The sequence below is a fragment of the Dermacentor albipictus genome, chromosome 1, assembly GCF_038994185.2.
Source record: "Dermacentor albipictus isolate Rhodes 1998 colony chromosome 1, USDA_Dalb.pri_finalv2, whole genome shotgun sequence".
NCBI lineage: Eukaryota > Metazoa > Arthropoda > Arachnida > Ixodida > Ixodidae > Dermacentor > Dermacentor albipictus.
In genome coordinates, this window is record NC_091821.1 from 463,670,717 (window position 1) to 463,694,116 (window position 23,400).

The 23,400-nt window shown below is 51.1% G+C and overlaps 1 protein-coding gene across 1 annotated transcript in view; it reads right to left on the bottom strand.

Annotated features, from left to right (window-relative positions):
* The window catches only part of LOC135905597 (glypican-5-like), a 174,511-nt gene that overhangs the window by 32,414 nt on the left and 118,697 nt on the right, over window positions 1–23,400 (bottom strand). The window contains exon 3 of the mRNA XM_065436546.2: window positions 12,536–12,873. Within this exon, the coding sequence (XP_065292618.2) occupies window positions 12,536–12,873 (338 nt within the window). The remainder of the gene's footprint in view (window positions 1–12,535; window positions 12,874–23,400) is intronic.

Consider the following 23,400-nt stretch of genomic DNA (forward strand, 5'->3'; position numbering starts at 1 on the left):
CTTTTCCGCTTTCATCGTTAAGCCGGCTTCCCTCAACCGTGAGAACACCTGTTTGAGGTGCGATACGTGTTGTTCCCAGCTGTCCGAAAAAATGGCCACATCATCAAGATAAGGTAAGGCGAACTCCTGCAAGTCCTTTAGGACAATATCCATTAACTTAGAGAAGCTAAACGGCGCGTTCTTCAGCCCGAAGCTGAGTGCGAGAGGGCGAAAAGTGCCTACAGGCGAGATGAATGCAGCATAGCGGCTGGCACTTTCTGAAAGGGGAACTTGCCAGTACCCCCGCACGAGATCTATAGTTGAAATGTATTTAGCAGCGCTAACTCTTTCAATTCGTTCCTCAATGTTGGGTATCGGGTACAGCTGATCCCTAGTGATCGCATTTAACTTCCTGTAGTCAACACACGGACGAGGGTCCTTGTTAGGGGTTTCTACGAGTATTAGCGGTGACGTGTAGTCACTCTCAGCGGGCTCAATAACTCCCAACTCTAGCATGCGCTGTATCTCTGCCTCCATAATCTCTCTCTGTCTTGGAGACACCCTGTAAGGTTTTGATCTTACTGGTTCGGTAGAGGTCAGCTCAATTTCATGCGTTATCAGTTCGGTTCTACCCGGCCGATCGCTGAATCTGTCGAGATATTCCCCTAACACCCCTTTTAGCTCATCTAGCTGCTCGGGTCTTAGAGCATGCGAGCTTACCGAGTGTTCTACTACTTCTTCTAGGCCGATTTCAGAGTTGGAGGTTGCCCTATCCTCCTTAAACTTGGTACCGATGCCATCCGGCTCTTTGACAGTATAGTTAACGACTCCGCTCCGCTCTACATACGGCTTCATCAAATTACAGTGATATATCCTCACTTCCTTCCTGCGACCGGGCATTCTCAAAGCATAGTTGGTATCTGAAAGTTTGTGCAACACTTTAACGGGCCCGTCCCAGTGAACTTCAAGCTTGTTCTTTCTTGAAGGTTTGAGGATCATTACCTGGTCTCCGGCGTTAAACGTACGAAGCCTCGCATTCTTGTCGTAATAGAATTTGGCGTTCTTTTGAGCTAGTGCCATGTTCTTTCCGACTAGTTCTTGGGTTGCGCTTAGCCGTTCCAGTAAATTCAGCACGTATTCAACCACTGTTGGACTCTCCCCTCTTTCCTCCCACATCTCTCTTAACATTCTCAGTGGAGAACGGAGTGTCCTCCCATACACTAGTTCTGCTGGAGAGAACCCTGTCGCTTCATGTGGAACCGTTCGCAAAGCAAACAAAGTTGCCGGCAGACAGTTCTCCCAGTCCTCCTTGTGCTCGTAACAGAGCGCACGCAAAACTCGCTTAAGCACCGAATGCCACCTCTCTACACTGTTTGACTGAGGGTGATAGACAGAACTGTGAATTAACTTTACCCCGCACTTTTGCAAGAATGTGGAAGTCAGTGCGCTCGTGAATACTGACCCTTGATCTGCCTGAATTTCGGCTGGAAACCCAACTCGTGCAAACACTGTCAAAAGCGCGTCTACTACTTCGGTGGAGCTGAGCTCTTTCAAAGGGATTGCTTCTGGAAACTTGGTGGCCGGACACAGCATGGTAAACAAGTACCTGTAGCCTGATTTTGTTTTTGGAAGAGGCCCTACCGTGTCTATTACAAGTCGTCTGAAAGGCTCTGTTATTAAGGGCACTACCTTCAGTGGAGCTTTCCAAGTCTCTCCTGGTTTACCAGAACGCTGGCAGGCGTCGCATGATCTTACAAAGTTTTCTACATCTTTGAAACAGCCAGGCCAGTAGTATTCCATAAGCAATCTTTCCTTTGATTTGTTTATGCCTAGGTGGCCGGACCACCCATTTCCATGACAAAGACTCAAAAGGTCCTCCCTATACTTAGTAGGTATGACTAACTGATCTAAAATCCTACCCTTTCGATCTCTGTAATGCCGATACAACAATCCTCCTTTCTCATGTATCGTTACGTTGCGCCTAGCAATGCCTTCTTTAGCTGTGTCCCGTAATTTAGCTAAGCTCTCATCATTCTTTTGCTCAGCTGCCAGTGACTCTCTATCCACGCGTAAGAGTTGATCAAAGTTCTTTGAGGCCGGTGATAATAACGACCCTGTCTCGCTTGTGAGCGCGTCTGCTTGCTCTTCCTGCAGGCTAGAACTCTGACACTCTAGTGCTACGCTCTCATTGAGCTGGTCAACTGGCAGGCTCTCCTCAACTGTTCTTTTGTCCCTCGGGCCTAGCTCGGATTCGGGTATTGAAGCTATCCCCTTTTCTGCTTCAGCTGGAGGAGCTTGAGCATTTTCAGCCGAAAGCGCCGCGATCTTACGAGCTTGGCCTCTGGTCAATGCCTGTACTATGCCCTCTCCCAGTTTGAGCCCTCTGTCACGCAGTAACTGGTTCGAACGATTCGAAAAGATGTAGGGATACTGCAGTGACAAAAATTTGGAAACTGCAGCCTCAGTCTCTAGCTCCCCGAATGGTCCACTGATTTTGACTTTGGCCATGGGCAGACACACGCTGTGTTCTTCTACAACCTGTTTTATCCATGCTACTTCTCCGGTGAAGTCTTCTACCATCACGTAAGACGGATGGACAATGTCCAGCGTGGCGGCACTGTCTCTTAGCACTCGGCATGGTTTTCCATTAACTTGCAGGTCGTGGAGATATGGACTTAAAAGTTCCATATTCTCATCTTTTTCCTCCACGTAGGAAAAAACTACGCTAGACTTCTCGCAGTTCACAGCTATATGTCCCAGTTTGTGGCATTTGTAACAGCGAATTGGTCTAACAGATTCGAATTTTCTTTTCTGTTCTTTTTGTGCGGTTTCTCCGTTAAGTTTCTCCTCGCTCTTTTCTGCGGGCTTTTCCGCCATGTCTACAGGCTCGGATCGTCTAGTTTGCGCACCCTTTTTGAACGGAAATGGTTTCCGCGGTCCATTTCGACCGTCCCAGTTTCCCTCCTCGGCGTTCAACTTTCTACGGGTTGCGTACTCTTCGGCTAATTCAGCCGCCCTTTCCACAGTGTTTACATTACCTCTATCTTGCACCCACAGTTTCACAGCTTGGGGGATGGTTTTGTAAAACTGCTCTAGACACATGCATTCAATGATCATGTCTCTGCTGTCGTACGCTTCCGCGCTTTTAAGCCACTCGACTAGGTTGGCCTTTAAGCTATATGCAAACTCCGGATAGCCCTCGCTATCTTTCTTGCCTGTGCTCCTAAACCTTTGCCGAAAAGCTTCGGCTGAAAGGCGGTATTTCTTCAGGAGACTAGCCTTAACTTTTGCATAATCATATGCATCCTGCACACTCAATCTGGCGATTACTTCCGCCGCCTCACACGGCAACATAGACAGCAACCGCTGTGGCCATGTACTCGGACCGAAGTTCATCTTTTCGCAAGTCCTTTCAAAATTGCATAGGAACAAGCCTATGTCGGTCCCGACCTCAAATGGCTTTAATAGCCTGTCCATGCGGTACGATTCTGCCTCACTTGATCGACCCAGAGCTCCTTCACTTCCTTGAGACAACTCCAAACGTCTGTTTTCAAGTTCAAGTTGCATTTTTGTTATCTCGCGATCTTTATCGCGTTCCTCTCTCTCTCTATCCCGTTCCTCTCTCTCTCGTTCTTCTCTTTCTTTTTCCCGTTTCTCTCTCTTTTTGAGAAGTTCCAATCCCATTTCAATATCTTGCTCACTGGCCTGATTGGAAATTAGCTCCAATAATTCCGATTTGAGCATTTCCTTGCGTACATCTAGGCCCAGTTCCTCACCAACAATCAACAACTCGTCTCTCAGCAGTGTCCTTAACTCCATGACTGCTGCTTTACTGCCTTGATTCTGCTCTCTAAATCTAGCTAGGAAAACACAACCTAGCTAACACACAACAATCTAGCTTCCCTACTGTTCTAAACAGAACAACCACAAAATGAAGCCTAGAGAGTCAAAGCAAAAACCAAGCACTCACCACAGATACAGCACCATGTCGCAAAGTCCATCTCACCGCTGTCAGCCAGTTGTCAGGATTGGGGGCTCAATCCCTTCGTCCGTGGTCCTTTGCCAAGATTGAAGTACGGCATGAATTCGAAGGTAGCTGGCCCATGCCGTCGTCCAACTTATTTACGCTGAGATCGTTGATGAAGTGAAGAACTGCTTCTCATCGAGAACGAGGAAAAAGGGGTTTATTTACAGAAAATTAACTCAGTCTAACATGACTGTTTGAGAAAAAATAGTATTAGTCCAACAGGACTGCATGAGAGAAGTGAACCAGTCTAACATGACTGCTCAAGAGAAGTGTGTCCAACAATCGCACAACCACAGTTTTTATACACTCGATCCGCTGGTCCTACGACGCGGCGGCTGTTCGTTTACACACCACCAACTCGCAGCTGCTCTGAAGACCAGTTTACAGACACAAAGGCACACACATTCCGAAGCCCAAGCGACGGCGTTGAAGGTGGTGCCGTTCCGGAAAATCGACGCCGCTCGAGGGACGCTCGTTGTTTTGCAACATGCGGAACCGTGAGAGCGCAAAGATAAGACGTTCCCGCGGTAGCTTCTTCAGGCGTGTCAGATCAGCGCCGCGTTGAGGAACTCTGGAATCATTGTCCACACACCAAACTCGTCTTGTCACAATGTCGAAGCGGGCTGGAGGAAGGCGGCGGATTCCAGCGCAAAGGTCGCTTCTTTGAACGCCTCGCAGCTGCAGCGGCGGAGAGCGGGAGGTGCGCGTCTTGCACCCCTTGTCGTAATCGGGTGGCAAGGTGACAATCTTGTTGTGCAACCCGCCGTTCTTTACAGCATGCCCACCTGCCGCAGTGCCCCCTGCGAACCACATGACCTCTCCTGCTTTCTTTTCATTAAAATCCACTCCCCCTCCTCCTCCTTGTGCACCACGCGCGACGCTGCCGCGAAACGCTCCCATCGGAGTGCGAGGTGAACGGATTGCAGCAACGAGCCTTGTGCTTCGCAGCAGATCAGTTATCGCGCATAGCAGTCACCTGTCATACGGCTCCATCTCGCCCACTTCCCCTTACCCCGGTGAGGAGTAGCAGGATGCGCAGTCCAGGCCGGCCTCTCCTCCTTTCCTTTAATTGAAATTTCCTCCTCCTCCCTCATCGCGCTATGCCTGGTGTAACACTGACGCGCGGGCACAACAGCAGTAAGGTAAAAAATTATGAAATGGGGGACAGATCGATCGACATACCGAGTAAGTGAGTGAGCGAGTGAGTGAGTGAGTGAGTGAGTGAGAGTGGTCTGCACCAGGGCCGTAGCCAGGGCGAAGGTTAAGAGGTTCTAACACCCCCCGAAAATATCGCGCCGACAACATATACCGTTTAGCACAATTTATACGTATACTATAGGTATGTATACAATTATACGTATACGTCAAAATAAACAGTGTTTGTAGTTCAATACATGTCAGTGATGTCCTTGATTCACGCGCTAAAATAACTCAATATTTCAAAATAGCCACTGCTGTCCCAGCAAACCCCTCCCGAAGATAACTCCTGGGTACGGCCCTATAGCCTTAACGTCCCAAAGCAAAAGAGTATCTATGACAGACGCCGCATTATAGAACATTAGGTGCTGATTTCGGCCAAGTGGGGTTCTTCAGCGAGATTGGATCGTGAGAACAGATTCATGCTGATCAACACACACTGGAACTTCAGATTAACTAAGGAAGAAATTGACCGGACAAGTGCTATAAACTCATTTGTTACATGCAGAAGGAAACTTGTACATCTCAGGAGAAAGCACGCAGGAAAGCTGTTCTCAATTTTCAAAAATGAACGAACAACTTTTTTGCAGAGGTGATATGAGAGACTGCACACTTTCCTTACACCTCTCTGCCTCTTTTGTTTGCCTGACGGCTGCGCCTGCAGACACTCGGCGGGACAGTGCAACCGCGGGCCAAGTGACCGAGCATTTCCGATATCTTCAGCTCGCTTGCTGGGTAAAGAACTTCGAACTCTTGAATTTCCACTGAGTTCTAGACTCAATAGTCGACTTCGCGCAAGATGGCCTCACTGTTTATGGCGGAACTTTACAAAAAAGCTAGTAGCAGATGGCAGAAGATCAGAGCATTGTCTATAAATATTCATAAGCTAATCCAGCTTTCTGGCTAGCCATTGCCGCGTTAAACGCTTACTAGTGATGCTGCTGCAACAACTGTTACTATTGGGGGCGAGCTCCGCCGCTGGAAGAGCTGGCGCCACCGTCGGCGTGACGTGGCATGAAGGATCACGTAGACACAGCGGCCGCGTCAGCTGCTTCGGAAGCGTCGAAGCGAGCTGAAAACGAAAATTTAAAGTCCCACCTGCACTGCGGCTCTGATTAAGTGGTGAAGCTTTCCCGCCTTGGGTGTCTGCTTGACAACATTTGAAAGCGCTATAATAGGTAGTGGCTGCCTTTGGAGGCGTGCAGCATGGTAGGCTACAGTTCCATGCCGCAGTGCCGGACGTACGCAACGGAGCCCGGTGTCGGCTTTATTCACACGTAGCCGCAGGACAAGAGGCTGCGTGAAGCTTGAATTGCGAAATTTAGAACCGGCAAGCAGCCATCGGCTACGACTCGGGTGTGCATCAAGCACTTCCGCGAGTAAGATTTCTGCTACAGCGCTGGGACTGCTATGTTCGGTGAGTAGCAGAAAACGCGCACTGAGACGCTCACCCGCGCTCGCTGCCCGGCCAATGTCGTGACACTTTGGTCTACGAACTTTTCGATGCTAGAGACTGGCAAGTTCGCTGGAATGGATAGGGAGAGGTAAGAAGCACATTAAAGAAAACATGGCTTATGGTCATGTTTGTGTTATGAATTAACCCACTGGATTACGAAACAGAAGCAGCGAGAAATCACACGCTGAGAATACCGGTAAACATACAGTGCGACGCAACTTGAGAAATAATATTGAAACGTCCAATAATTTAGAAAAAAGAAAGATTGAATAGTCGCGACGGCACATATCAGTCGCCGTAGGCGTCGAAGTCTCTATAACGAAATTATTTTTCAACAGCTCTGATAGCGTCCAAGCAACAATATTTGCTTGTGTACCGTCAGATGTACATATTCTGCGGCCTAAAGCTCAAGGCACGGTGCAACAACGCGCTCGGAAGCGAAAGCGAAACATTGCGCGCGGACATGCATGCAGACGCGCAGTCGGTCGCCGCGAACCCGTGCGATCGCTGCATTAAGGCTTCATTCTGTTATGATCCATTCGGTTATACAGACAGCCCACTACAAGAACATATTTCACATAGTTTGCTCTCAGCGGTTGCCTACTTTGCACGCAAGAAGCCGGTTCGGGAGACTCCATTGCGGCCACCACGCGCAGTGGCGTTCACTGTACGCATTCGGTAAACAGATAGCGTCTGTAAACGATTCTGTGCTTTCAGTTTGCCCAAGATTATTATTTCGACAGTAAGAAACTTCCCTCGTTTTAACAGCACTTGCAGAAATGTCCAGGAGGGCTGCCGCGTGGTGTTTTTACTGAGCGCCGTAAGCCAAACCTATCAGGAGCGCGCCGCGTGATCCCTCATACTACGCAAGGGAGGCGCTTCCGACAGATGGCGACTCCGTAAGTCCTCGCCCCCAATAGAATGCTGCTGCTGCATTTCCTACGTCTACTACTACTAAAGGAACACACAAACTACTACTACTACTACTACTACTACTACTACTACTACTACTACTACTACTGCTTGACGCTGATAGTACGACAAACTTCCAGTTTGTGTCCAATGTCCAGTTGGTGCCCATCGTGCTGCGCGCCGTACCGTGATGTTATCCCACCACAGCCAAAACACTGCCCGAACTGCTCTCGGGTGTTTTTCCTAAAGCGCTGGCAAAACAACGCGCTGGCAAACCGGCACGCGAGACCGCCGAGCCCTCGCCCCGTATAGGTCCGCTGATACGCATGCACGGCGACATGCGCGTCCATCACGCAGTGACGCAAGCGTGTCGGGCGCTGCCCGGTGACGCGTTCCGTCCCGAAACGATGAGCGATGGGACGGCGCTCGCCTCGCCTTCCGCGAAAAAAAGGAGAGACAGCCGCAGAAAGGGGGCCACCACGCCGAGGATACCCGCCAAGGAAAGCCGTAATGACCCAGACAACATCCTGGCAGCCTGCCTGCCCGCCGCGGCTGGGGCTCGGCCCCCTTGCAGGGAGAGTCGCGCATATCCGTCACCGGGCGACGACGGGCGAACCGATATCCTTGCCGCACTCGGTGGTATACGCGCGCTTCCATTGTTTTCGCCTCCCCCCCCCCCCGCCCCTCCGACACCGTGCTGCACCGATCCGCGGCGGCCATTTGCACAGAAGCTGTCGCGCGACGCTGGAACGCGCTTTCGCAAATGATCCCCGCGGGAGAAGTGCCCGTCAGCGGGCGTTATCAATAAAGACACGCCGGGATGCAGGCTGTCGCGGCGCATTCTACAGGTGACAAGCTTGCCCAGTTCGTGTGCGGGTAGTTTGCGTACTTTGCACGCGCTTTGAGTGAGCGCACGCGTAAGTATGCTCTGTTCTTCATACTTCTCGAGGACAACGCGCACATACACGACGACATCGGAGGGCACGTGCTGAAGCTCGCTGTACTATATTATCATACTTACTTATCCTCGCATCCTCTATTCTGCGTACATTAGAAGTGTCTACCATTGTGCGAGCCAGTCACCGAAATTTTCGTCTTCCGGTATTTTTTTTTTCTTCACCCCAATGTACAAAAACATGAGCCTGCTCTTCTGGCCGACGACTCCACCTTGCCTGTTTTTTTTTTCCTCTCTTTAGAGGAAGAAGGTGATGGGTGGGAGAGGTCGATTTCGCACGAAGTCTAAAGCACTCCGTAGTTAACCCCGTGCCAGTGGACACCTCCTATGTAACGGCACACTCCAGCAGTTCGCGAGCAGTCTAGACGCGACTGCGTTACCTGTTCCTTTTGGGCATGTGTCGAGCACGGAAATAATCCGATGGCGGCGGTGGTTCCTTTAAGATTACGATCGCCCTTTGAACGAAGTCATATGGACGAAAGGGAAATGGGGAAGAGCCGTCGTGTAAAGGCGTCCGAGATTGCTTTCCCGGATCCGTAATAATCGGAAAACTGATCTATATCTCCCCTACGTTTCTCTAGCAACTTCGACGCGTCCACGCACCTCTTGCGACAAAATACCAGGGACGAAGCGAAGCGCTAACATTGACTTCGCAACACCCCATCCGTGTTCAGCCCCTGGGTGAGTAGGAGAGGCCACGCAGAAGTGCTCAAAAGGTACTATCGCGAAGTGTGAAACCGATAGATTTCACGGTACCGAAGACGAGACGTGTGCAAGCAGTCGCGACAAGGCACTTCAAGAAGTTCCCCGAGCGCTGTCCTTTTAAGCAAACTTCGGAAAAGTTATTGAAAACCAGTTTGAGGGTGTGATGCAAGAATATACTCAAGAAGCGTATCAAGTGGAACAGCGCAAGCCTTCAGGCAGCCACTGGTTCAACGTCTTGCTTTGCTGCGACATACCGAAGGTATGTGTCAGTCCCTTGGGAAATTACTACTGCCTACCGCATATCATGCGCCGATCCTGCATGACACTCCCCAGCCCTTTAATATTCGTGTGCGCAACGCCGGCGTACGGCACGTCACAAACTCATGAAGTTCTGCTTCCCAGATGTTACTGTTCTTTTGCTCTGGAGAGACAAGAAAGGTTTAATGGTTATTTAAGAGAGCCCATCATCACGTAAACAAAAAAAAAACCTTGTTATCGTCAATTAATACCTCAAAGTCACGTCGATCCCCTCGAAAAAAAAGACAACAAAAGAAACGTGGATCTGCGCCTGCTGCATATCATTTTCGCTCCGTACCTGCGACTATTGCGGCTGCGAAACGCGAGAGCAACCAGAAAAAACGCACTCGGTACTTTTGCTTAACTTTTCGTGAGCCGTATACCCAAAGCTAGCCTCACTGCAGCAGGACGCCCGCAAGTTTCCATGTGTCGCGAGGTCACAATAATGTGACAATACATCTAGTGTTTGGAGACCAACTCTAGTGTCAAATTAGACCACGTTACAAGTATTTACGAACCTTCATGCTTGCTATAGTGTCATCTTTCGACTACATAACTAGACGGGTGTCGTATAAGGTGTCCACAGCTTTAAGCTGTATGCCAGCAGCGCGGGTCGATTGATCGTCCGTCCTTACAATTGGGGAGCCTTTATACGCGCGCCTAGTACGCACAGCGCTTGAGCTCGCGCGTGTTGCCTATGAAGGAATCGGGACTGCACGGCACCTTTCGGAAATGTGTACAGATGACAGCGAATGTTGGGCGGTGCGCGGCCGGATACGTCGACGGCGAACCAAAAGACCCACAGGCGCGCTTCCCGCTGCCGGAAGCTGACTCACCCACACCGATCTCTCCTTCGCGATTGAGGAGCCGAGAGACGCCGCTAGCGTCGGAGTGAGTGGGCGTCGCATTGTTTGGAAGGCAAGAACAACAGACGTCGATTCCTCCACCGGAAGCGCGGCTACCGCTCAGAATCGCAATTTCTCAGGCCCAGAACAGTCAAATCAATCAATGAAAAATTTTGCTACCTGGGTACTGAAAAGGAGTCGACTTCGCTTGTGTAGAGCACGCGGTAATATGATACGCAGCCGAACGGGACCAACTACGCAAAACTTGCAGCTGAAAAACAGCCGATCACCTAGCGAGTCGAACGAAAATTGTGAATGCCCATATTGTCTACACCTATAACAGAGCTGGCGTGCTCTCTGCCGGCCGATGGTTTCTTCGGCTCGTAGGGGTCCCGGCTTCGGAGCGTGCGCAAGCTCTTACGTCGCCTCGATGTCCCGAGGCAGCGCCTTCCGATCGCGGCCCCCATTTGTTCTTCCGTTTCTTTCTGTTTTCATTCTCTCTGCTGTGGGGTGCGCGATGGCAGGTGCTGGCCGAACGATAGGCAGCCTCTTTCTGCTGGGTTCTTCGTTTTCCTTGTCGCGGTGCGCCGTTAGCGGTCACCAGCGACCATTTGGCCATGTGTTGTGCCGTGATTAGGTTTAGATTCGAACGTCTTGCTTAAACGTGTTGAATCGGGTCTCAGCTTAATAAATGACGTTTTTTCTTTCCGGAGAACTTCGCCTAGGGTCTGCCTGGCTGCGCGCGCGGGCTTGCCTTCGCCTAGCTGGGACTGGCGGAGCGTGCGCGCCGCGAGCGCATACCGTGAGACCACACTGGCCGCCACCTACTATATTTATTCAAACGCCTTTACAACGAACTTCTCTGCAAAGAAGTTACCTGTATAACGAATGATTTTGAAGGCCCCAAACTCTTCCTTATAAACGCGTTCGACTGTATTTGCACGTAATCCAGTAGAACTTGTCGCGATGGGCCGCCGTGTAGCGCACGCCAGCCGTGCTCATATATGATGAATTCCGAACGCCGTGAACTCGCCTGACAGAAGAATCCCGTTTTATCCTCACGTCCTCTTATATGCACTTCAAAGCGCGAAACCACACGATCATATCCCAACTCGTCCTATGGTTACACTATGGGATGACCAGCTCGTGAAGTCTTGGCGACGTTTGGGTTAATTGGAGAAGAAGCAAAGAACCACTGAAGCAGGAAACTAAAAGAAAAGATGACCAACCCTTCCCCTACCGGAAAATTGGGGTAAGCGGAGCTTGTCCAGCGTGCACCTGACCTTCGTCCCGTGTGAGTAACCCACAGGTAACGGTATCCGATCGCTTCGGCCACCCGCACCCTCAGCTCAAGATCTTCCTCGTTGCTGTCGGATTGCCTGGGCTCGGGCGGCTCGAACGGCTGGATCGGCGCGCTCACGGCGAACCCGTTCATGGGCGAGTTCACGCCGTCGCTCATCGAACGCTGTCTGTTCCTCGGGGGAACGCACAACGCGTGACCGTCCCATCCGTTTTCTGAAATTGAACTGAACGGAAACGAAGCTGGCGCAGCGCGCGCGATACCGTTTACTGCCCTTTCCCTCCCCGGTGGAAGCAAAACGGCCGATTGGTTGCGCGCGTGGCATGCGCGCGCGGCTATGCAGCTGGAATCCTTGCTAATGACTCACGCTCCGACGACGGCGCAGATTTCAACTTATCAAACCGCCCTTTCCCGCAGCTCTTCTGCTCTGGGAACACCACGCCACTCGTAAGCCAATACAAGCTTCGCTTCAAAATGGAGCGTATGGGTGCCATCAAGAATGAAGATGGCTCCAGGGAATGGCGTGAAGGAATAGTTACGGTCATGGAACCATCCGGTGACGTGACGGTATGTGCAGACCCAATAAAGCCAAACAAAATGTGTTGTCGGTGATCATTTTTACTCTGCCTACGATGCATCAAGACCTGAGATCTCTCTCGGGAGCAAGGTGGTTTTTCTGGGCTCGACGCTAACTCGGGCTTCTACCAAGTGAGACTAAGCAAAAGTTCGGAAGAACTGACGACATTTGTTACTACTTTCGGCAGATACTATTTTACCAGATTGAAGCTCTGGTCCTCGTGGTTCTCTGCACCTGACTTGGCCCCACTAATACAATGTGCGTCGTGCTCAGCACGCGCCCTACCTTGAGCCTAAGCGGGGCGTCACCGAAGGGCCTGAGCCTTCCCTGCGCCCCCTTGAGGCAGGCCTTGTAGTCGTCGCTGAAGTCGGCCAGCCGCGGGTTCACCGTGTGGAAGTACACCAGAGGAAAGAGCTCGCCGAAGAAGGCGTCCACGGGGTCGTCCTCCCCGTCCTCCCGGGCCGACTCGGCGCCCTCCGACGACAGGCCCAGCCGGAAGCGCAGTGCGCCGAACAGCCGCCTCACCGGCGCCCGCGCCTCGACTGCCACTCGCTCGGCGTACACGTCCGAGAAGAGGAGCTCCGTGTTGCGCTCAGCCTCGGACACCAGGCTGGACAGCCGCTCTGCAGAAAGAGTACAAAGATGAACTCGTCGTCATCATCACATTAGATAGACACTAAACAGTGACATCAAGGCCGGCATTGAAAAGACGTGTGTTTTTCAGTGCATGGTCACAAAAAAACGATCTACTATGGCTGTCAATGTCGCGTTGCATTTGTACAGCCGGCCACAAAGGTTTGCTGGACGTGGGATTTGCGGAAAAGCTCAATTTCCGCGACGACTATAGTCACATGTACCCTTAAATTCTAAGACCACGTTTTAATCCGTTATAGCTTCTTGCGACGCAAACAGTGATCCATTCAATTAGAAGCGCCATGGCACTGCCGTGGAATTCGTATGTCGCAAGCTTTTGTGCACAATTGCACTTTAGTTTCGCTTTCGTGTGTTGCATGGTATTTAGCATATATCTGCTTCGCTATGATGATTGCTGAACCATATGTTGACTATACTTTCAGTTTTTTTTGCTATAGTTTCGGTTTATATTATGATTTGTTCTTCGCTATGCTCCCCTCGCTTTGTCATGGGACCGCAGTATGCAATAATTAAATATATAGGCCCGTTTGTATTGGTACATAATAATATAGAAGGCTACTTTAATTCATTTGGCGGGTAAATGAAGACTTACTGTAGATGACGGGGGCTGCGCTTCCAACTGCGCAGAAGCCGTCATCCACTGTACCGAGTAACGAATGAATGCAAATGGAAGGACGACCCGAGCTCGGTACAGTTACGATAAAGACATCTGCAACCTACACATCGGTTTCCGGCGACGTAGGACAGGGGTAATTGGATAGACACTGGTCTTTACCTTCCAGTGAGCCAATGCTGTCGTCGATTATATTCTGATTATGATCACCACATTTACCGTTACTGAAGGCAACTGTTACTGCTAACATGATCACGGATACAAAACGCACAGGAAATTTCGAAGTGAAGGCGAATCCCCACATCCCACATGAAACGGAACTCACACAAAATACAAAGAACTGTTTCAAATATCTGCACATAATTTCGACCTCGGAAGGCGACCTGCAGTAACTGGGACCTGCGCTGCCATCATCAGTAGCACCAGCACATCCAGAGAAACACACACACACACACACACACACACACACACACACACACACACACACACACACAAACACAAACACAAACACACACACACACACACACACACACACACACACAATCGCTTGGCATTAGTTCTGCATGGACATTACCAAGGTACTCTTTAATCATGCCGTACAAAGCAATCATAAACGTCTCAGCTGTTTAAGCATGATATGTAGTGCAATGATAGCGATGACGGTTAACCATGGCAAATAAATAAATAAATAGCCACTGCTACACTACAAGCCACAGTAGGCAGTCGTCACTTAGTGTTCAAAGAAGTTTCAAAATTAAAATTAAGTTTCGCGTGCACATGGACCATACACAGAAAAGGGCGATATACGAAAACAAGGGAGGCAAGGAGTTTTCTTAATTTTCCCGACATTTTCGTTAGGAAGATACAATGACGTTCACGTTACTGAGCTACATGTATTCGCAAGAACTCTTCTACGGAAAGCGAGGAACACTTCTGACACACGCTTCTCTAGCGCTACAATGTTACCAGTAATAAACACCATTCCAGTGACCTGTCTAGAACAGAAAAAAGTTAATTTTGTTACAGCAGCGTTACATCGATAGACTGGTGCAGGAATGCAGGAATTTATCGCGCAGTAAATTTACACCGGCACGAGTGACCGCGCCGGCTTAAATCCGCCTCCTTCGCATCCTTTACTATTTGGCTAAAGGAGATGGCTACAGTCCTTTTATTACTCTCACGCAACTGGCAGGCAAAATGAGAGCGAGATGGCACGCGAGAGAGAGAGAGAGAAAAGCAAGAGCAAAGGCGCGCCCCGACGTCCGTCCCAAGTCGGTCGCCGCAGCATTCCACAGTCCGTTCACACTCTCCGGCGAGGGTTCGATGCCCATATCGCCGGAACTTCTCCCGGTGGCGGCGGCGACCAGTCAAGCAGCAGCAGCAGCAGCAAACAGCTATAACCAGCCGCGGCGGCGAGAAACACATTGAGGCGCGATGACGAGGCGGACTTAACCTCTCTCCTCCTCTTCGGAGCCCCTTTCTCCGAGTCCGGGGCGGCCAAGTTAGAACAATACTAAACTAGGTAGACACAGAGAGAGGGGGACGGGCGTAGTAAGGAAGAGAGGGTGGTGTCTAATCCGGCTCCTAGGCATCCTCTGCGTTGCGCGGCGGCGGGGTGAGGATAAAATAAAAAAAAGTCCCAAGTCAGAGTCGACGGACGCGGCGGCGGCGTTCCGCGCATTCCCCGCCGCACCTTCCCGTCTCACGCTGCTGACCTCCTCCTCGCGGTGCGCCTCCTCTTCTTCATCGGTCGGCCCCGGTTGCCGCCGACGGTGTGTCGCGCCGCGCCCGCGTTGCCGCAGAGCGGCCGGACTCTCTCGTTGGCAGCACCGATCTACCTTATAACCTCCCCCCCACCCTTCCTCGCGATCCCCCGCAGAGTCCTGCCGCACTATCTGCCACTGCCAGCCGAAGGCCTCATTGCCATTCCCACAGCCTTGCTCTCGCTCTCCTTATCGACATGTCCCGCGCCGAATTGAATGCGCCCGCGAGCGAAAGGGCGCGATATCGTGTCCATCTTGTTGAGCATGCAGCCACCGCGGCGAGTCCGGATTACCGCAGCTGGCATCGTTGTCATCGTCCGATATTCGGAATACCCGAGAGCGACACGCGGATGCAAGTAACACTAGAAACGAAGAAAGGAAGGGGGAAAGAAAAGAAAGACGGAGTTTTTTTTGGGTTTCGGAAAGAGACGGTTGGACGCATTGAGCCACTTATATAGGCGATCAAAGCGTACGCCGATCAGTTCGCGTCGCTAATAAAGCTGCAAACTTCTGCGAACTCGACGGAAACTTGTAGAACACGCGTATGCGCAGCCACAAGTCGCCGATTTTCGAACACGTACACCGTTTCTGCGTGGTGCGCAGAGCGAACACTGCTTACTTACGACAAGCTGGTATGCGCAACGGGAATGCTCGGGCAGCTGTTCAATTAGAACACCCTGCCACGAACTACACGGTGCGGATGACGAATAAATTCGAAGGGTCTCGAGTGACTTCATCCAGACACTGCTCTACAGACTTAAAGGAAAGCAGGGGAGCACCAGAGCCAGCGGATACACTGGGTAAAACCAAGGCGCGTATTAGACATATTATAAGTATTTGGCGTTCCGGGTACGCGAGGACTCTCTTTCCTGTTTTTTTTTTTATTGTTATTTACAGCGGTTCACCACCGGTCGAGGTTTATACAGGCTCGCTTTGAGAGGCTAGAAGTAAACACAGTTTAAGCAACGTAAAGCGGAAACAGGCGATTGTCCATTTCCATGTGCCTGTTGGTGTATTGCCACCGCTAATATGATAATTACCACAACGACTTGTGACTGAAGCTTAGAAAAAAAAAAGTGAGTGGCAAATGCCCTGCCCCTTTACCATTTATAGCTATTTCGACGGGAGAAAAAAAAAGCATATAGCGAGGAAAGCGACACATCTAGCGTCCGTACAGAAGGACAGTGCGTGCGAGCAGCAGTGAAGCCGCAGAGCGGCAAGGGCTTGGCTATGGGCTTGGCTACGGGCTTGGCGACGTGGGTCGCCGTGAGAATATGGAGCCCCAGTACGCGTCGCGCAGTTGGCGAGCGGCGAGGACGACGTCGATTCCGGGGCTCTCAGTCAGCAAGAAGATGGAAGAAGAAGACAGATCCAGCAGCGCATCCGTGAACAATTCCCCCATACATACACACACCCACGAACCGCAGTCACTTCGACAAGTGACAAGCCAATTAGCGGGATCGTGTATACGGCGTGAACGCCGCGTTCACAATGGCCTCCCCGTCAGCTCATTCTTCTCTTAATCAGTTGAGCTTTGTTTGTTCTCGGAAAAAGAACAAAAAAAAAGAAACAGCAGTGGCGCCGCAAACGTCGTTTGGCAAAACACGCTGTCGTAACCCGACTCCCTGGGGTGTGCTCATTCATTGTAATTATTCGTTTGTTTGTTTTTAGTTCTCTTTATTTTTTCCCCTTTATTTGCGAGCCTAGAACAAGATGATTGCAACAGAACGTATTAAATCAGCGTACACTTGCAGTCCTGACGCGGGGACAAAGTGCTTTTTCACTGTGTTGAAAAGGTATACGTCGATAATGCACATCGTAATCCTTAATTGTGGGTTGCAGTACCGGTATGACGTGCTTAACCGTCCTTATTGCATTCTGCTCCTTTGAATTAGGCGAGAACACATTCTTGGTACTCTGCTCCCATCACCGCGGTCTTTCCCGTAGTTTAGCGCTCTTTAGTGCCCCTCTAGTACAAATCTGGTCGTTTCATTTCCACGTTTAGTACACCGCACCTCGCAGTGCCTGCAGGGGTGCCTTCCCAAGGCTTTCGAAGGCACGCTGCTGTCGAGACCGCGGAGAGACGTCGTGCGATGCGAAAACACTACAGAGGGCGTTCGGGAAGTACGGGGCAAGAACCGGTGCGGCATTTTGCGGGTCGTAAAATCTCGGCTTGAAAAGACATCGACTCCCTTGTGCCCACGGACAGCGAAGGCTGTGCCAGACTTCTCGGCCAAGGAGACCCTCCAGACTCGCTCTTCGAAGCTCTGGAACTTCGACAGCACACATATCTGCACGTGGACGGTGAATAGCGGCACAGCGGAGAAGACGGCGGCCGGCACAGCTGCAATTAAAGCACATCCTCCGTAGCAGGCGCTCGCGAAGGCATTTTTCGAGTGTTCTCTTAATGCAAATGTTTGAAGCACAAAACGAATCTCTGCGAATGAGCTGAGTACGATGCGGCGAGTTGTTGCGCATTAATGAAAATTTTTGATGCAATAATGTCAGCGACACAGCTCTTCTCCGCTCGAGATAGAGCGAGAGCGAGGAGAATTTATTGGGGAAACGGCGGAGAGGTTAGCCTGAGGGAGGGGAAGGGAATGGCAAGAGGAGAGAGAAAAAAGGGGGGTGATGAGGATGTAGGTACAGTAAAGGTGCGATTATAGGAGCTCATATGCTCGTGTCCAAAGCATCCTTTCAGTGTCTCGAATCTAGGCCTGCATTAAATTAAATGCTCTAGGCCCCGCTGAAGTCTCAGCACGGAGCCGCATCGATCACATGTACGCGCAACGTGTTTCTGATACCGTATTTCGCCGATTCAATCACCGTGGAGCGTCAGCGGGACCTGAAACTCAACCAAATTTGGGGGAGGGGGGGGGGACGCTTCTCACGGAAAGGCATGGCAACGCCATCTGCGGAGCGCGTGCCGCCGTAGTGGGATGACGTGGCCACCTTTTTATAGGGCTAATTATCAGCGTGTCGAAGTTGCGAGTTCATTAAATGACAATGCGGCTCTCCACACCGTTCTCTACACACCGTCCATACACAGCGGCGCGTGCTTCAATTTCCCAGACGCATTCAGGTCGCTTTCACGCCTTTCATTGTGCCAACGTGTATATTGGTGTCCTACCTGCCGTGTATAGCTATATAGCTTAGTGGTTAGGGCGTTGCACAGCTATAAGCACGACACTACGGGCTCCACTCCCGGCTGTCGCTGTCGCCTTTCAATGGATGGCGAAATCTTTAAACAACGCCATAGTGTAGCTATAGATTCGTGCACACATTAAAGAATAAGCCCCGAGAGTAGGAATTAATGCGGAGTCACTCCCCTGTGCTGCAGCATCCCTCGTGACAAACTCTTTATGATTCTATACGTTAAACATCATAATATAATAAACCTACGAGAGTGGCTTCACAGTCTCGTCTTCAGCATCAAATCCGCGCACCTTCGCGCACGTACGAACGAGGGCGAAAAGGATCGCCTCCACCCCGACGCCACTTTTTGTCGCAGGTTTTCTGCCCGAAAGAAATCCCTTCCCGCATGACCGCGTATGGAGCACCGAGTTAAACACAGCGCCGCCCATCGAATGAAGAAGCTACTAGTCTTCTCAAGATTGCCGTGGTGTGTGCGTGTGCGTGCGTGTGTGTGCGTGCGCGCGCGTGTGTGCGTGTGTGTGTGTGTGTCGGTGGTGTGGTGTGAGACCTTCGGGACGAGACACATTGTTTTATGAACTGCGCACTTCGAGGCCTTTCCGTCGTTGGCCACGTGGCACGGGGCCAGCGCTACTCCTCCGACACAAACCACCATTTGCGCAGAAAAGAGGCAAACAACTCAGCATTTTTTCTACTAAATTTCTCGCGTTGTGCCACACAAGCTGTGAAACCACGACGTACACGCGAGAACCTGCCATGACACACATCCAAATGAGATTTCTACACCATCACAACCGTCCGCATTGTCGGAGTGACAATTGACGGGATAGATTAACAGGGCAACCTAAGTGCGAGGTCACACAAGATGGTTTTGGGCGCATTCTTATTCTCACTGAAGCGCGTATTCGTATTGTCCGCTGATTCAAAATTGAGCAATGCAACCAAGCGCCACATTCTATATAGAACGCTGCTTCACTCCACCTCGACTTAATGATGATGATCGTTTATTGACATCCCCTTTGATACGGGGCGGCGACAAATGGTCACCTAGCCTGCTTGCTTTAATCAGACTTCACTATAGCTAACACTATATAGCCATTCGCCTAGCTGATCTCCATCTTAACTTTCGTATTCAATACATCTATCACTACATTGTACCACTGCATTTGCAATGACTCTGTCAACCTCTTCCCGACCAGTGAGAAGTCCTATCGCCACCCTTCGACAGAAGTTCTCAGTGTTCTACATTCCCACACCACGCAATCTTGAGAAGACTAGTACATTCATCATTCGATCGAGGGGTGGCGCTGTGTTCAACTCGGTATTCCATCCGTCCACGGAGTGGAGGAAGAACTTTGAGACGAGGATCGTTCGAGAATACGAGGGTATTGTATACCTTCGTACAGATAGTTTGCCTTGATCCCACAAATGAAGGGCGCACTAGATGTACTCTGCGTCTGGCGCTAACGCTTGGAGTTGTACTTCACAAAAGAACAGATGCGGCATATTTTGCGGCACGGCAAACACGGCATGATCTTCATGAATAATATCGTCGGCCGTCACACGTAGGTGACATATCAGTAACAAAAACAAGGCAAGTTCCACGGGCCTTTGAGAAGTACCGTGGTATTAACGAGGTTAGACAGCTATTTGTCTGCTGCTGATGAGCATTGAATGACCCGTGGCCTTATTAAGTGACCTGTAATAGCCGTTACCCGCGCGCAGTGGTTCCTTAGTAGCTATGGTGTTGGGCTGCTACAGCACGAGGCCGCGGGATCGAATGCCGGCCATGGCGGCCGCATTTAGATGGAGGCGAATTGCGAAAACACCCGTGTACATAGATTGAGGAGATCGTTAAAGAACCTCTAGTGGTCCAAACTATTCCGGAGTCCTCCACTACGGCGTGCCTCACAACCAAATAGTAGTTTTTGCACGTGAAACCCCGTAATTTAATTTTAATTGATAGCCGTTCGTGGCTGAGTAAAGAGCCCGCGCACAAACGGCATGGCATACCGGACGCAAACACAGGCAGTCCAGTGGTGGAATGAGCGCATGCGCACGGTTCCATGTTGCGCTTTCCGCATGCGAAACCGTCCCCGTCCCCCCCTTAAATTTATCGCTGTCTATAAGTATGTGCTATGCACTACAAGCTTTGCTAAGAGCGCGTAAGCTCTCGAGCTCGAGGAGGCTACATCATCTGCTTTCCAACTTGACAGCCGAAAAAAGGATAAAGGATGTCATGACCAAGCGCCAACACGCAACGGAGCCCCTGAACAGGGTGGGATAAAGTTTGGTGTCTCGGTTTACAGGCTGACGTTCAAAAAGTAACCGCTGGGCAAATTCAGAGCCGCTTATCCATGGTATAGCAGCTGCATGCAGACGACACAGAAAAAGAAAGACGGAACAACACAGAAATCTGTGTTGTCTTCCAGTACGCATGCAGTAAAGAACGCAGTAAACGATGTGTTCAGCGTCTTCTGGCACGTTACAGAGAAATCTAGAATGGAGTGCTCTCACAAAGGCATACACAACACTAATTTCCCCGACCGACAGTGCCACTTACGCGCGGTGTCTGCGCCTGCGAAGAGCGCTTATTGTGCTACCGTCCTCGATGTGTCCTGCAAGGGCAATTACTCTCCAGCGCATTAGGCATACCGGACGAACGTCCTGTCTCCGTGCAGACGGCGTAACTGGGACACCCGTCTCCAACGCTCGCCGGCCCACGCGGCAGTGAAGGCACTGCGCTGCTCTTTGGAGAAGTGGCCTGCGCGAGCACCGTCAACGGTGCTGCCCGTGCATGCGCGTTCACGCACTTGCCGCGTCCTCGTCTCACATCTTTTTGTTCCGCTTTTCGCTTTACCCGCAGTGGGGTAGCCGACCAGACGCTTTTCCGGCTAAAATCCAAGCCTTTATCTTTCCTTCACTCTCTCCAGAATCGACAATCGAGCCAGCAGATGGCACGCGAAGGCGGGACGACGTGACGGGGTCACACGACGGCGCCGGCGAGCGAAGCTGTAGCGCAGGAGCGCGAGGTGGCACCGCGCCGCTGGGACTTCGCCGGGCCGCAGATCCCGCGGCCAGCTGGTCGGCCGCCGCCAACGCGCAAAGGGCGACGGCGGCGGAAGCGGCTCCGAACAGCCCCGCGCGGAGGCGGTTCGCGTGGGCACACCGCGACGAAGAGGACCGTACGCGCCACTATGGTACGTAGCGTACGCAGCCCCCTCGACTGCTGCATCGGAGCAGCACTCCTGCAACGACGTCAACCGAAATAACGTGGCGGAACAGTAGTAGTAGTAGTAGTAGTAGTAGTAGTAGTAGTAGTAGTAGTAGTATTTCATTGGTGATGGTGTGTCAGGTAATTTCTTTGCAGCCTTTTCTTTCTTTGTGTCTTCCCTCCAGTTCGCAGCTGCCGGCTTCTGCTTTCTTGCCGAGGGGCCAACTTGAGCCAGTGGGTCATGCATGCCCGTATAGACGCCGCCAATGGGTACCTGCCACCGGGAATGTGGCCATTCTTCCGTCTGTCTCCGCGGTCCAGCACTGCCAGGGTTCTATCCGCTCCTTGAAAGCGGCCTTCAGCGCACACGTCACAGTGAAAACAGAAACGTTCTCTGCAGGCTACTGCCTTCTCCAGGCAGAAATCGGCGACTACTCGAGCGCGAATGGATTCCCATTTAAACAGGGAAAACCGGCTCTAACATCCCCTTTGCTTACCGACAAATGAAGCACTGATTCGCAAAGCGTGGGCATTCAACAGTGACTAGGTTGTTGCGCGGATAATTCATTGAATGCCGAAGAAAATCCCCGGAAAAGCGCGGCCATCGGGATATCACCGTGACTCAAGCCTGATTTCCCGCTAGAAAGGATGCACACAGAAGTGCGCAAGCAAAGTTGCCGTAGAGTACGCTCCAGTCGCATGTTTCGGCGGCTATTCTCTCGGAATAATTAAATGCGCTGGTCTGAGAGGAAATGACAACGTTTGCCGAACCAGCTAGCAAACGGACACCCGAGTTTACGGGATAATCGCCTGTCATTTACACTCGATGCATTACTAAGTTACCTCTTAATGAGTGACTTCGGAAGTCACGTTATAAGTCAGGCCGAAACTTGTGCCAGAAACTTTATTCCTGAAACCAGTTTTCAGAAATGCGGAGTTGAAACGTGCCGTGTGCTGTTCCAGTCAACGTCTTTCCCCGCAGCAGCTGTGCACAGTGCGAACAAACTGGAAAAGGAATGCATTTCGCGGCGGGTTGCAGTCCTCACTTCCCGAAACAAGTGCTGCAGTATAATGGGAGCACGATATCGGTAGCGAGTCAATTATTTTACATCCCGTCGCCTGGACTATGCGCAACGAATACGCTTCCAAAAACTCTGACGAAACTGGAAAAATGCTCGACGTGGTTTGCGAATACCGATAGGTGTTTATAAAGACGCACTGCAGGTCACAAAAATAAACCGCATAAAGAGCAACGACTCCGAGTAGTGCATAACAGGCAGCGCGCATATACCCGAAGAAACAATCGCGCCGGCTTATAAAGCGCAAGCAAGCCAGGGAAGTCTTGCCACCTGTCGGTCATTTGTACAGCGATAAGACTTAGTTCGACAGGCAAACATCGCACGCTTCGCCGTATTGCAGTTCACTACATTACTCTACGTTTAGGCTGCAAGCAAAAAAAAAAAAAAAGTCGCACAGTACGAAAGCGCAAAATCAGAGAGACACGTACACGGACAGTCGGACGACAAATTTTGTACAGTATACTTGGCGCCCCAAAGGGCGCGGATCGATGGCCGCAAAATATTTTAATTTACAGCCGAGCCGGTTCTTATCGCCGCTAGCTGGCCTCAGCAGATAAGGACCTGCATGCCACATCTTGTGGAGCCCCTCCTCTCTTGTGTGTGTGCTGGGTGCGACGGCGGTGCCTCCATCGACGACGGCACGCTCGGCGGACGTGTCGCGGTGTCATTGAACG